Source organism: Lipotes vexillifer, unplaced genomic scaffold (assembly GCF_000442215.2).
Source record: "Lipotes vexillifer unplaced genomic scaffold, Lipotes_vexillifer_v1.1 scaffold384, whole genome shotgun sequence".
In the NCBI taxonomy this organism is placed as follows: domain Eukaryota; kingdom Metazoa; phylum Chordata; class Mammalia; order Artiodactyla; family Lipotidae; genus Lipotes; species Lipotes vexillifer.
Window position 1 is genome coordinate 3,817,692 of NW_006793498.1, and position 15,459 is coordinate 3,833,150.

At 49.1% G+C, this 15,459-nt stretch overlaps 1 protein-coding gene across 1 annotated transcript in view; it reads left to right on the forward strand.

Annotated features, from left to right (window-relative positions):
* Nucleotides 1-15,459, forward strand: part of SIAH3 (siah E3 ubiquitin protein ligase family member 3) — a 75,338-nt gene that overhangs the window by 154 nt on the left and 59,725 nt on the right. Inside the window, exon 2 of the mRNA XM_007466454.1 lies at nucleotides 77-221. Within this exon, the coding sequence (XP_007466516.1) occupies nucleotides 87-221 (135 nt within the window). The 5' untranslated portion in view covers nucleotides 77-86. The remainder of the gene's footprint in view (nucleotides 1-76; nucleotides 222-15,459) is intronic.

Below are 15,459 nucleotides of genomic sequence, written 5' to 3' on the forward strand. Positions count from 1 at the left end.
CTCCTTCCAGGGCCAAAGGACTTCCAGCTTCCTCCGCTGCCTTCCTGTGCCAACACCCCCCCCCCCCACCCCTCAAAAAAGTTGTGATGCTTTTCTTCACCCAGTGCTTTGGGGCTGTGTTAGATCTCATTCACCTCCGCTTTCAGCACTACAAGGCTAAACGGGTGTTCTCCGCCGCTGGGCAACTTGTCTGCGTTGTAAACCCCACGCACAACCTAAAGGTGAGTGGCTCTCTCTCGCTTGATGTTCCCGCGGCTTGGGTTCAAGTCCATCCTCCGGGGGCGTCTGTGACCCTCCCGCGAGCGCGGGGAACTCGCGGCAAAGGCTGGTCCACTGGCGCCAGGACGGTGTTGGGTACCCGGGGCCGGTGCCTCGGGGCTCATTCTCCCTCTCTTGGTGGTTGGATGCTCTCGGCGACAGTGTGTTGTTTCCCCGACTGACAAGAGCAACTGGAGTGAGAGTCTTCTTGTTTTGTTTTGTTTTTTCCACGCTGTCAGCCTAGGAGCGGGGCGGAGGTCAGAAGTGAGGGCGGTGGACAGAGCCGGGGGCTTGCCCCTCTCTCTCCCAAATATTTGTGGGCAAGTGTTTAGGAGGCAGGATTTGAAAAGTTACCCAAATCGCATTCTGTCCCACGTGCTGGAAAGGCAGGCAAGCACACGGATTTAGGAAGCCCCTCTGGCTGCCGCTGAAGTAACTGGGGTCGGGGTGGGGGGACAGGAACCCCGAGGCAGGGATCTGGGAGTTGGGGAGAGGGCTCTCCCCTTGTGCTCAGACTCGGCGTGAGTGGGGATCGGGGGGCGGGGATGTCGGCAGGAGTTTGTCTTCTTTCCTTCCTTCGAGCTAGATGCGCCCGGTGCGCGGAGGACAGGAGGGGCAGATTTGCTTCAAGAGTATCGAAATGAAACCGGCCCCGAGCTGCCACTGCCCGAATCACCGCAAGCGCTGCGGGTGCCTCTTTGCTGTGGCCGCCGCCGGGCTGCGCTTCCGACGCCGCTGCCGCTGCGTTTGTGCCTTTAGGTCAATGCCCTTTAAGAGAACAGCCAAAATATGGGCTGGAGGGTCCGCTTCACATCACCGCCAAGACTGGGGGAAATGAATGCAGAACCCCTGGCTAGGGGAGGCAGGGGAGACGGGAAGGTAGGGCGGGAGGGCCGGTGCGAGGGCGCAGCTCAACTCCCCCCAGTGTGAAAGTCTGAGCCCAATGGGCTCTGTCCCCAAATAAACGATGGACTCGTTTGGGAGTTGCTTTCCTGTCCTCATTATACCCAAGGCGGAGTGACGGGGGAAGGGCACGTCTGCAGCTGAGCCACGGAATAGTCTCTGCCAGAACAGATCTGTCATTCTGACCACTGCTGTTGGGCAGGAGATGTTGCTTGTTGCTCATCACTTTATAAACTCCTGCAGTCAGACTCTCTTCATCTGGAGCCCTGCAGGCCAGTGCTGAAGGATGCCTCCCTGCAACACCCACACCCCCCCCAACCCCCGCCGCGCCGCCCCGCCGCTTCCCCACAATTCCTGGAAGTCCTCAGGAGGGACAGCTGCCTGGAGCCCCTGGGGCCATATGCCAAGGCCACTCCTGGATGGAGGGGTGATGCACTACTCTGGGACAGCTATGGTGCTCCTGACCTAGGAACCGGCTTTCTGCGCTACCCAAGCTGTGACTGATACCATCTCCCTCAACCACTCAGCCTCCCCAATCCCAATCCCTCCTTCTCTCACTCTCTCTCTCCCTCTCTCCGTCTTCCCTCCCCTCCTCTCTCTTCCCCTCATTCTCCTATTTTCTTTTACCCTTCATGGCTTACTTTCATAAATGAGAATTCACCCCCAGTCATCCTTGGCAAAGCGAGTGTATGATGCACCTATTAAAACATGATTCTGAATTCCATTTTATGGCCACTTTTGAGACCGCATTCCAACTCCCATTATTTTGTCGCTTTACATTAGTTAGTTCCCTGGGGCAAGAAGTTTTGTTTATTCCTGTTTCGCATTTTAAAACCTTTACAAATTTTTTATGAGACTCAGCATTTCCAAAGTTTGAATTTAGATGGTTCGTTGGCTGCAGCAGGTGATGGAAGGGAAGAAGGGTGCTAAGATCTTGGTGTGACGTGGAGTGAAAAGCATCTGTGTGTATGTTTCAGTGATGTCAGCCTGGATATTGACAGGTAGTCCTGCTGCCCGGACTCAGGAGTCCAGAGTCAGTGTCGGAGTCCTTGGGTCAGTGCTGACTAGCTGTGTGACCTTGAATGACTGAGCCTTCCCTCCCTCACCTTCAAAATGAACCTATGAATCTTTAGCCTGCCTCCTGCACGACTCTGTGAGGCTGAAAAAGAGATGATACTCAAGGCAGATGTGCCTTATAAAGGTCTCCTCCAAAAAAAGATTACATTATTGTACATAATCTGTAGGGTTCCATTAGGAACTTCAAAAGTTATCACTTAAAGGCTTCAGCCAACTTAGTAACATAAAAATAGGTGACATATGCTTTGAGAGGTTATTCCCCATGGCTCACTTTTTCACGTACATTCTCATTTGGCTTTTCATTTCCTATAAAAAGCCACTTAGAGATTTTGCTCAGATGAGTGTCACTGCAGATAAACAAATCAAATCGACGGCCGCTAATGTTACCAGGGGTTGCAGCAGGACACACAGGATTTACAGAGGCTGTACCAGGCAGAGACAGACCTCCGCATCCCAGGTTGCCCCTGGGGAGGTCTCATCCAGGCTCCAGGTGGCCCATCAGGTAAGTTTTACCTGCTTCTCAAGCCTGAGGGCTAACAACCCTTTGGAGCTTATAAAGGAACTGTTCTCTAGGAGCATTGCTGCCCCATCACTGATATTAAAAAATGCATAAAACCTCGAAAGAAATTGCTCCTTCTCAGCATTCCTTTCCATAGGCAGACCACAGAAATATGCCTTAGATGTAATAAGCTGTGATCCACATAGGAAGAAAAATTCTTCTTTTAAAGAAAAAAAAAAAAAAAAGCTGTGGCAATGTTAACCCAGAATAGCTAGTGATCTGCGGTGCCTCCCCGCATTTTGTATGACAGGCTGGTACATAAAATGGTGACGAAGGACAGAGAGACTGCACCCTTGCTTTCAATTTTCTAGGTTGCATATTGCTACAAAGAGGGCTGGGAAGCCTGTGTTTTTCTTTGTGGAAGCATTTTTTGCACTTTGTCCTTTCCTGAGAATGCTAGCAGTACTTTACGACCTGAGGCAAGCGCTGAGTTATAATCAAAATTCACTTACTGAGCAGAGAAAATTGTGTATTTACCATGCTTCTATGGGTCACCTTCATTCTCAATTTTATTATGGCGATTACTCGGTAACCTGGGATTCCTTCAAGCAAGCTGATGCCTTTCCTTCTAAGTGGAATGCAGACGCCTTCCCGGGGAATGCAGACAACCCAGTTAAAGCCATTACACTCCTTAAGCCCACCCTGCTTTAAAGGGGTGATTAGAGTCGCTGGCCTGGAATAGGAGAGTCTTCTGCTTCAAGAAGAATCCATAGCAGAGCTGGCTCTGTGGACTGCAAATGGCACTCCGTGTTGCCCTGTGTCTGTCTGTCTGGCTCTGCCTACAGGGACGGCTCCTTAAAGGGACCAGGGCCCCCACTTCTCCTTCCCACCCCATGAAAAGGGACCACCAAGGAGCCGGTGATCTTGGCTGGCTGCCATCTGCTTCCCCATTCATGGAGGTCACTGAAATGTGGCCCACGGGCTGCAGGCTGGCACCAGGGAGGGTGCGGGCTCCTGGTCCTCCTGATTCAGCACTGCTTTCTCCCTCATGGCCTTTGCTTGTTTCCAAACCAAGAAAGCCTTTCTCTCCTGGCCCCTCTCCCATCGACACTCGCTGCTTGTACAATGCCCTGCCCCGGGCAGCCCTCCCTACTTCTATCCCATCCCCAAAGGTGCCCTTTGAGGGGTGACCTGGCCAGTCTCTGCACCCAGGCCTCTCCAGGGAAGGGTCTGTAGTGGCAGCCAGACCCCTCTGGGGTCAGTGCTCAGCGCTTCCCAAGCAGACAGGCGCTGAGCTGAGGCTGGCTGGGCGACTTCCTCCCTGTAGCCACAGTGCTTGATAAACCAGGTTCTGAAAGAAGTCTAGCAAAACACTTTCTGGCAGACTTCCAAAAGGCCCTCACCAGGGCCAGTGTCATTGCTGAGACCCCCAGTGCCCTCCCCGGCATCCAGACCCGAGGGCGGAACCTCCCCACCTCTCCTGGGAGGCTATTCATACCTCCATCCAGCCGGTCCAGTCCCTGGAGCTCTTTTCGATTATTACCCGTTAACCTTGAGTTGACAGACAGACAGACAGACACACACACACACACACACACACACACACACACACACTCACAGTCATGCACACACACACACAGTGGGAAGGGCATATGGGACAATGACGGCTTTAATTTGTGCCTGACAGATACTAAATCTAAAATTAGGGCATTTTAGTACCATCACTTGAAGCATCCACGTGCCTTTCATTCTAAGACCAACCCGTATGGATGAATGTGTTCTGAGTGATGGTGGAGCTGGTGGGCTGGGGATCATCGAAGGAGGGAGCTGAGGAGAGGCGGCGGTCAAGGGCAACCCTCACCTCTACCGTTCATGGGCTGATCTTTGGAGATCCCGTGCCTGCCCTGGGGCTTTCACTAACTGCTTAACACAGCACGGCAGGCAGCTGAAGGAACGCTAGAGACATGAACATCGTTTTTAGAGACTCAGAGGTGGCCCTGGAGTATTCAGCCTGAATACCTAGTTTAAGGCAGTTAAAGGCTTCCGATACGATTGTTTCATAGGCAGGGTGTGGGTTGCTCAGCTCTTCCTGACACAGCCACGTCTGAGGGTCGCATCCCCAGTCTGGACATTTCACCATCTTCCTTTGCTGCCCAGGCTGGAGGCTCTTCACAGCTCCAACAGCACCTTTGGGGGCGGGGGAAGGATGAGGGACGAGCTGAGCTGGCTGTCCTCACTCTGTGAGTGTCATTCTAAAGGCTTTCCCTTGCTGCCTCCTCCAGCCCTTTGGTTTCTGTGAATATTATAAGACACTTGACACTGTAGGCACAGAGCAGTCATGCGGCTTTTCTGGTTAATGGTGATTGCAAATGAGGCTCCTGAGTCACATAACGGGAGGCGCGAGCCCCGAGCAGCCATTCGGTTAGCAGCGTGCTGGTGACGGGGAAGCAGGGGAGGGTAAAGCTGGCGCAGAGGTGATGTGAGCCCCTTGCCTCCGTACTGCATTTATCCGGCAGCCCCAGAGCAAATTTTGTGGCTCTCCCTTCACCACGGTCCCTCAAGCTGCAGGGACTGTTTGGAAGAAATGAGAAAACTGAGACTGAACGCTTTTTTTGAAATCCACAGAGAGGTCAGAGTTATTTGGATGGCTTCCCTGGGGCAAGGCAGAACGTTTCTCTAGCAATTAACAAGAAGAAAAAAAAATAAAATTAACTGTCTGGGATGGTATTTTACTCTTAGCAAAGTCATCTGGACTCAACCAGCTCTGTTCCCCAAAGGGGAAAGGTGGCCTGTTTAGACACAAAGTGCCACGTGGAAGGGGTTACCCGGAGAACGGAGCTCCGTTCTCTATGGCTCAGAGAGTGATGGGGAGAATGTCAGAACTGGAAGCCTGAAGCACCTTAGTTTACAGTTGAGGAAACGGAGGCCAGAGAGGGGAATGACTTGTATTCGGTTCCTACGGCTGCTGTAACAAATTACCACAAATGGGGCAGCTGAAAATCAGAGTGATCTATTTCTCAGAGAAATCAGGAGGCTGGAAGTCCAAAATCAAGGTGTCAGCAGGGCCAGGCCTCTCCAAGGCTCCAAGGAAGAGTCTGTCCCTTGCCTCATCTGGCTTCTGAGAACTCCACGTGCTCTTAGGCTTGTGGCCACATCCCTCCAATTGCTGCCTCTGGGGTCACATGGCCTCCTTCTCTCCTTTGTGTGTACATCTTATAAGGATACAGGTTATTGCATTTAGGGCCTACTTGGGTGATCCAGCATAAGCTTCTCATTGCAAGATCCTTAATTTAATCTCACCTTCGGTCATATAATATTCACTGTCTTGCTAGTTAAGGCAATATTCACAGGTTCCAGGCATTAGGATGTGAAGCTATCTTTTCAACCCACTACTCGACTTTTGCAGAGTCAACCTATTTAGTGACAGAATTTAGGAACCGCAAGTCAGCTCTCCTGATGTCAGACCTAGATCCCCTGCACTGCCCCAGGCTGCCTTCCAATTAGCCCTAACTAAATATCCCTTGCTTGGGTGCATGCTGTGGGAACAGAAAATTGCGGGGACCCCCCTTCCTGCACCCCATCAGGCCCAGGCCAGCAGTGTGACCCCATGGGCTGCACCGCACACCCACCATCTCCCCTTTGTCAGATCCACATTTCAATTTGGGGCCTCTCCATCCTCCTCCCTTATTCCCCTTCCCCCTCCATAAATCTTCTTGCCTTTTCTTTTCTGAATTCTTTTAAAAACAATATAATTAACATGGATGCAGGCACATCATATTGAAAAATCACATGGAAGGAGATACACTGTCAAAAGCATAGAGCATAGGGAATTCCCTGGTGGTCTATTGGTTAGGACTCCACGGTTTTACTGCTGAGGGCCTGGGTTCAATCCCTGGTCGGGGAACTAAAGTTCTGCAAGCCGCGAGGCCAAAAAAAAAGAAAAGCACAGAGCATTGTATTTTGCCCTTAGTACATATTTTATAAATCCACCAGGTCAATATGGGTAAAAGCAGTGGGTGTAGGAAAAAAACATGGGCTTTGGGGCAGACAGGTCTGAACTCAAATCCAGGCTGTGCCATTGGCCGATGTGTGACTTTGAACAAATGACTGCCTCTCAGAGGCTCCATTTCCTCCTCTATAAAAAGGAGAAAAGAACGCCCACCTTGTGACCACCTAGAGGGGTGGGATAGGGAGGGTGGGAGGGAGACACAAGAGGGAGGGGACATGGGGATATATGTATATGTATAGCTGATTCACTTTGTTATACAGCAGCAACCAACACACCATTGTAAAGCAATTATACTCCAATAAAGATGTTAAAAAAAAAAAAGAACACCCACCTTCTATGGCTGCTGCAGGCGTAAATGAGTTCACAGGAGGAAACTGTCTACCACAGAGGAGAGAGTAGGTAAATAGCAGCAGTTATTGTCAACACGGGTCATTAGATAAAACTAAAAGCCACTCCTGGGAAGTTAGAGTCAACTCCCCAAAACCCCGCCTTCTGTCTTTCTCCGCCTCCCCTCCCTCCCTGCAGGCCTCAGGTGCTTGCTGTTCCTTGGTATTCGTGAATTGCCCTTGGCCTTGAAGAGATTTTGAACGGAACAATTTCTTGCCTTACGTAAAAGTCAGATCTGTCCTTACTGCCTAACTTCAAAGAAAGCCCTGAATCCTGCTTGGGTTCTGAGCCCAGAAGTGCAATGGGAGAGGGGCTGGGGCTGTGAGGACACGTGTGCCTGCGGTGGAACAGGGGCTGAGGACCTGATGCCAGTCATCGGAGCCAGGAGCCTTGCCGATGAGGCCCCTTTTCCTCCCACCCCGGGAACGGGCCCTCGTGACTTATGCATGCTTTCTTTTCATTAGAGGCAGCTGACTAAGCACAGGGGCAAGCGGCCCTGTGAGGGGCACCTGATCCGGAGGGCGTGGGTCTGAGGCTGAGTGACACCACTGAGAGATGCAGCGGGGTGGGGAGAGGTAGGTGGGCAAAAACTGCAAGCCCCCTGGGAGACTGGACATTTTCTCTCTGCCCTTCAGTTCATTCTGCCTTGAGGAAGCACCTTCCCTCTGAGCCAGGCAGGACGAAGGGGGTTGATGCTTAATGGAGGATGCAGCCCCTGGCATCAAGGGCAGGCGAGAGGTGCTCTGACCTTTCTAAGCCAAGAAAGAATTCCTGGATCCCACTGTCATCAGACACTTTTTAAAAAGCACAGAGGTAGGCCACAGGGCTGAGTTCCCTTACTCCAACCTGAGTTTCTACACACACACACACACACACACACACACACACACACACACAGAGTCAATGGAGGTTCTGAGATGCCAACCTGTTTGTACCCTGAGTGGTCTCTGAATAGCGCAAGATCACAGGGTATGGGGCTTCCCTGGTGATGCAGTGGTTAAGAATCCATCTGCCAATACAGGGGACACGGGTTCGATCCCTGGTCCAGGAAGATCCCACATGCCGTGGAGCAACTAAGCCCGTGCGCCACAACTACTGAGCCTGCGCTCTAGAGCCTGTGAGCCACAACTACTGAGCCCACGTGCCACACTACTAAAGCCCACGCACCTAGAGCCCGTGCTCCACAACAAGAGAAGCCACCGCAATAAGAAGCCCGCACACAGCAACGAAGAGTAGCCCCCACTCGCCCCAACTAGAGAAAGCCCGCGTGCAGCAATGAAGACCCCAGCACTGTGGAGGAAAGCATGGAGATGAACAAGATCGCTCTCCCCGACCCAACCTGTAACTGACCACTCCAGCCTCAGGAAAGAGGTAAAAGGGAGACGACAGTGATGGGTGAGAAAAGAGTAACATTCTAGCTGAGGTCCCGGAATATGGGCTTAGGAGTCAGACTGATCTGGGTTTGAATCCAATGCTGTCACTTGCCTGGAGTAATCTCTTTGACTTCCCTAAGCCCGCATTTCCTCAACTATAAAATGACTGTTCTGAAGGTGAAATATCATGATATACATAAAGTGCTTAGCATAGCACCCAGCACCTAATACACACTCCATAAATGGTAACTATCACTGCTAGTAAGTGGAGTCCCTTAGAGATGTTACCTGATGCACAAGATGTGACCAAGATTCTTTTACCCAACTTGTATGAGTGACCAAACTTCTACTCAAACTGGATGTTGGGGGAAAGAGAGGGATGGGTCAGCAGTAAAAGGACCTGTCTGTTGAGTGACCAAGATTTTGAGCATGGCAGGTCCAAGCTCAGAGAACCAGAGCCATGCTCCAGTTCCAGGCCCTGGTCTAACAGATGAGGCCCAAAGGGGTAATGCCCAAGGTCACAGCTGATGAGGGGCAGGGTCCACTGCTCTACCTGTACCACCACACTGCTGGGGGGTAGGGGCGTTGGATAAGGATGCTGCCTGTCTACTATGACCCACACACACTGGGCATCTTCCCAGGGGGTCCCTGTCCTCAGGACCTTGCCAAGGTATAAACCAGCCAGGTGAGAGTGGGGCGTTAAAAAGGCAATGTTCCTCATGTCTCTAGTGCTGGCACAAATACATAGCGAGCGACTGAGATGAGGCTCTACGTGAAATCACCCAAGCCAGGAAGCCATAACCCCAGGCTTTCACACAGCAGGGTGGATCAAGTTCTGCTACAAAAGGCTGCATTTTCATTTTGACCTTGGGCCCAGGACGAAAGCACCACCAGAAACCAATCTGAAACCAGCCTAATGTTTTTAGCAGAAGAACAAGGTCCTTGTGGATAATTCAGAATTGTGGTAACAGGAAATATCAGTTTTACTTGCAAGATTCTGTATCTCAGTAATTCCTCGGTCCTTTAATGGATATTTAATCACGAACCGGTGATTAGTAGGGAGCTGCGAGCCGCAGAGCTATCTCCAGGTGGCACCGGGAACTCCAGCCAGGAGACACTGGCCTGTGGAAGGGACAGGGCCCCGCAGGACGAAACTGGAGAGTGTCCTCTATGGAAGGGAAAGGCCATCGCAGACCACGTTTGGGGAGGGAAGACGGGGTTAGCATGGCATTAGGAAGGCTCCACAGACACAGGACCAAATCAGATCAATACCAGATTTTACAAAAGACTGGCCAGCCCATCTAGCGATCTGCCCAGCTTTGTAGCCAATGCCATGGTCCCTCAGATCTAATTCCTACGACTTCACCAAGGATGTGCTGGGAAGTCCCAGGCAAGTAGCCACTCAGAAACTCGCATTCCCTTTCTATAAATTAGAGGTGTATTGTGACTTAGGCTAAGCTGGCTACATATCCTGAAATCCACAGACCGTAGTTTTCTGCTGTCACAGTTATGCACACAATAATAACAATAATGATCGGAACAACCACAAAATAGCTACCATTTATTGAAGGCGTGCTATGTCCAGGAACTGTGTTAAATGCTATGCATTTGATTCTCCCTTGGAAATAGTATATTATCATTCTATCAAAGCAAACGTAAAGAGCTTACTCAATCTTACACAACTGTTTGTGGTGGAGCCGTTTACAATGAAAATCCTGCGCTTTTAAGCACTTCTCGGTATGTCATCCCTCAGTGTTCTCTTTTCACAACAAACAACTGGCCATACGACTAATATTGAGTATATTATATATCATTTAAAAATACTGAGCTAAAATAAAAAAGTACTGAGCTAAGATCCCGTCTCATTCACCCTGTGTCTGCATACATCAAACACACACAGATGCCCCAGCTCTTGGGGGCCGATCCTGGGAGGCATGCTCTAGGCTCCCCTGGGCTACCTGGTGGAATGGAGCCCTGTGGCCAATGGCAGTGACTCTGTCCCCTCCTCCTGCTTCCTGGAATCACTTCCCAAATAAACCACTGCATCCAAGTTTTTATTTCAGGCTCTACTTTGGGGGAATCCAAGTTAAAACTACATATGTGTATATGTTTTTTTTTGTTTTTTTTTTTTTTTTTTGCGGTACGTGGGCCTCTCACTGCTGTGGCCTCTCCCGTTGCGGAGCACAGGCTCCGGACACGCAGGCTCAGCGGCCATGGCTCACGGGCCCAGCCGCTCCGCGGCACGTGGGATCCTCCCGGACCAGGGCACGAACCCATGTCCCCTGCATCGGCAGGGGGACTCTCAACCACTGCGCCACCAGGGAAGCGCTGTGTATGTGTTTTTGAATTAGCTCACGTTTATTGAGCACTCACTAAGTGCTAAGTGTGATGCTAAGTGATTTACCTGAATTGCCTTTTCAAAAATCCTCAGAACTACGCCGACAGTCTATCCCCAAATTACACACAAGGAAGCTGAAGCACAGAGAGATTAAGTAACTTGTCCAAGGATGCATCCAATCAGTGGTAGAGTTTAGCTGGTGCTTTTAATCTTTGTTAAGCTGTCTCTCCCTCTCGGTCACAGAACTGCTTACCTGGAAGCTTCCACAAAGAGCCTAGCCTTCCAATTCAGGCTCGATAAAAATTACGATTTGCATAAAATACTTGAAGGAAATCTTGGCAACAACTTTATTTAAGTGCACGACTCAAAATTATCCTGCAGAAAAGGAAGTTTGTGCTCCATGATCATTTTTTTAAATGGGTTACATGGTTGGACAGGAGGACAGAGCATCTGAAACTAGCCCTGACCCCCAAATCTGGGACATGTGATCGTCTTGTCAATTCCTCACCTGCTTCTCAATGACATTGGGAACTAGCTGACCACGTCAGAAATGAAAACGTTCTCTAAGCACTGGGATAGCATTAAACAGGCCACTCTTCCTCTGAGAAAAGAAGAAAGAAATCTTTTTATACAAAAGCAAAAATGTCCTTCAAGAGAATGTGGCTCTTATCCTGTCACACCAGTTCTCTGAGAGATCCACAGGCCTTTGAAATTTCCTTTCCCATTAGCAGCCATACTTTATTACTAAATTTATTTTCTTCAACTAAAATCGAAGAGAAACGAAATTTCAATGACCATTTTCTACCTCACTTAACTGAGCCTCTACCTTGATTAGGGGAAGGGTCGACCCTTCCCCCTAATGCTCTTCAAACATTTCCTTTTTTCCAAAACTGCCGTGGGAAGAACTGAGTTGAGGGAGGTGTCCGGGTGAGAGGTGAGCTTCTGGCATCAGAGCAGAATGATGTTTGTGAGCTTTGTTCCCAGGGTACAAGCTGGAGCCGCGAGGGGCAGCATCTATACTGACTTCAGGGGGCGTGAGGAAAACGCTCAGCCAGGCGCTGTGGAGGGGAGGCCACCAAGGTCATCCCCCAGGGGTCACCTCAGCCAGCAGCTCCGACATCTGGGGAAAGTCACAGAGGCTGCAGAGGGCTCACAGGGGACACTGACACGAACTAAAGGAATTCTGTGAGGAAAGTGCCTCAGACTTGAGCGATGTGCCATCACCACCATTCCCAGCCCCGCATGACCCCTGCTCATCCCCACGCCCCTCGGGGTGACGGCCTGAAGGACCACAGCGGGGGCAGGGGGCTGGCACTGCAGGCACCTCTGCCGACCCCAGCCCTGCCCAGCCTCCCTGTAAGAAGGAGAGCTGATGAGCACGTGACGAAGCTGCCTCATTGAAAAGACAGTCTCTTCAGCAAGTGGTGCTGGGAAAGCTGGACAGCCTCATGTACATCAATGAAGTTAGAACACACCCTCACACCATACACACAAATAAACTCAAAGGGGCTTAAAGACTTAAATATAAGACACAATACCATAAAACTCCTAGAAGAGGACATAGACAAAAAAACTTTCTCTGACATAAATCGTAGCAATATTTTCTTACATGAGTCTCCCAAGGCAAAAGAAATAAAAACAAAAATAAACAAATGGGACCTAATCAAGCTTATAAACCTTTGCACAGCAAAGGAAACCATCAACGAAACGAAAAGACAACCTACAGATTGGGAGAAAATATTTGCAAACAATGTGACTGACAAGGGCTTAATTTCCAAAATATACTAACAGCTCATAGAACTCGATATCAAAAACACAAACAACCCAATCAAAAAATAGTCAGAAGACCTAAATAGAAATTTCTCCAATGAAGACATACAGATGGCCAACAGGTCCACATCGCCAGTTATTAGAGAAATGCAAATCAAAACGACAATGAGGTATCACCTTACATGGGTCAGAATGGCCATCATCAAAAAGTCTACAAATAATAAATGCTGCAGAGGGTGTGGAGTAAAGGGAACCCTCCTACACTGCTGGTGGGAATGTAAATTGGTGCAGCCACTATGGAAAACAGTATGGAGGGTCCTTAAAAAACTAAAAAATAGAACTACCATATGATCCAGCAATCCCACTCCTGGGTATATATCTGGAAAAGACAAAACCTCTAATTCAAAAAGATACATGCACCCTAATATTCATAGCAGTGCTATGTACAATAGCCACGGCATGGAAGCAACCCAAGTGTCCATCAACAGATGAACAGATAAAGAAGATGTGGTACAGATACACAATGGAATATAACTCAGCCATAAAAAAGAATGAGATCTTGCCATTTACGGCAACATGGATGGACCCAGAGATTATCATACTGAATGAAGTCAGACAGAGAAAGACAAATACTATATGATATTCCTTATATGTGGAATCTAAAAAATAATACAAATGAACTTATTTACAAAAGAGAAACAGACTCACAGACATAGAAAACAATCTTATGGTTACTAAAGGGGAAAGGGAGGGATAAATGAGGAGTATGCAATTAACAGATACACACTACTATATATAAAATAGATAAACAACAAGGTCCTACTGTATAGCACAGGGAACTATATTCAATATCTTGTAATAAGCTGTAATGGAAAAGAATCTGAAAAGGAATATGTGTGTGTGTGTGTGTGTGTGTGTGTGTGTGTGTGTAACTGAATCATTTTGTCTACAGCTGAAGCTAACACAATATTGTAAATCAACTGCAGTTCAATTAAAACAAATAAATAACAAAAGACAAAAAAAATAGAAGCTGCCTCATGAAGCCCAAGTGATACATCTGTTTATGGTAATTAAATAAATGCCAGTTGGACCCTTCTCAGCGTGCTTGCTGAAGTCGGTGCCAGACACCTGAGGCTCTCCAAGAACCCAAGAGAAATGAGAGCGGAAAGGCGGGCTCCCAGACACTCACCACGGCTCCATGAAAATGTTTGGCCGAGGAGGCTTCCTCAGAATCGAGAGGCTGGAGCCCTTATCTGCGGTCTGGCTCCGTTCCCACGGGGTCTTGGGCAAGTCATTTAACCTTGGCTTCTCCATCTGTCAGGTGAGAGGTGACACTTGCTCTGTGCCTCCCTCCTGGGTGACCTTGGTGTGCGGAGGACCGCTTTTCACTGCTGACCTCATCCACACGTGGTCTCTTTTCAAAGGGGCTTGAGACAATTGAAGCCAAACGGTAGCGTGAACAGGTGAATAAAATGGAAGAAAAATGGAGGACGCAAGTAGTTAATTGTAAAGCTTAACCCATTTACCGTGACAGAAATTTAGTAGAAAAGTGAAATTCTACAGATGTATTTTAAACACCTCTCAGTGTACTGGAGAGATCATGGCCTTTGGACTCAGATGTGGTTTCAAATTTAGTTCCAATATTCATAGCTGTGTGACCCTTGGCAAGTGACAACCCCTCTGAGCTTCATTTTTCTTGTCTATAATAAGACAAACGCTGAGAAGCTGGTGGAGGATTAGATGTGACAAATACATGCAAAAGCACCTAGATCAGTGCCAAGCACGCAGGAGTACCCTCGTAGACGTTGATTTCTTTTTGCCTTCCTTCCTTCCTTCCTTCCTCTTTTCATTTTTTTTTTTCCCATGGTAAATAGGGAAGTCTCCAGGAAACACTCCTGGCATTATTTGAATAGTAGGTTACAGGAAACTCTCTGAGAATGAGAAAGTTTGAAATTACAAAAGGAAGAGAGCCTTGTCGTGCAGGGAAGGGAGAAATCTTCAAGATGAGAAATGACTCAGTTAACTTACCCAAAGTCACCAGATGAGTCTTTTACATTCTCTACATCGTATTTTTGTTATCTGGGTGTAGAATTAATACAATAAGTTCTCTCTACAACTGAGATCTCCCAAGGGTATCTGGGAGTAGAACAGGGAACCCTGGGAGGATGTTTTTTCCACGTGAAGCTGGGAAGACCAGGGGAAGGGTCACTGTTAGGGAGGGCAAGGGGTGCAACTCCAGACAGACGTGAAACTTTGCAGCATCAGGACGCCTGGGCAGTCTAGGGGGCGCTAGAACCTGCCAGTCCCCTGTTCCTGGAGCTGGCACTGGACGGCAGACGTCTGCACATTTTCTACTAACCAATTAGAAAGTAAAGATGATAAATGCAGCTCCTTCTTGCACTCTGAGGTCACGTGGGTGTGTCCAGGCAGGCAAAGAGACAACCAGCAAAATTCCAGGCAACTGGCTGGTATCAGGGATGTGCAGCAGCAGGAAGCAGCCCATGCCGCCTCCTCTGTGTAGCCTGTCCTGATAACCCCTCTCCCCAGGGAGAATCAAACCTGCCTTGTCCGCCTCAACTGAACTGATGTTCATCACAGCCCTCAGACTCTTCCACTCTATGCAACCATTTGCACATCTGTGTCCCCTGTCACACACGGTGAGACCTTCCCCCACCAAGGCTCTGTATCCCCAGGCCTAGCGTAAATGACCATCGCACACTAGGTGCTTGGTGAATGCGGGTCTAATTAATAAATGGAAGGCTCGGGACTGTAAGAACACGGTAAGGAAGCGGGAGAACTGAGCGGGTTAGCAAGACAGAGGCTCAAGAGCAGGGAAAGAGACCAA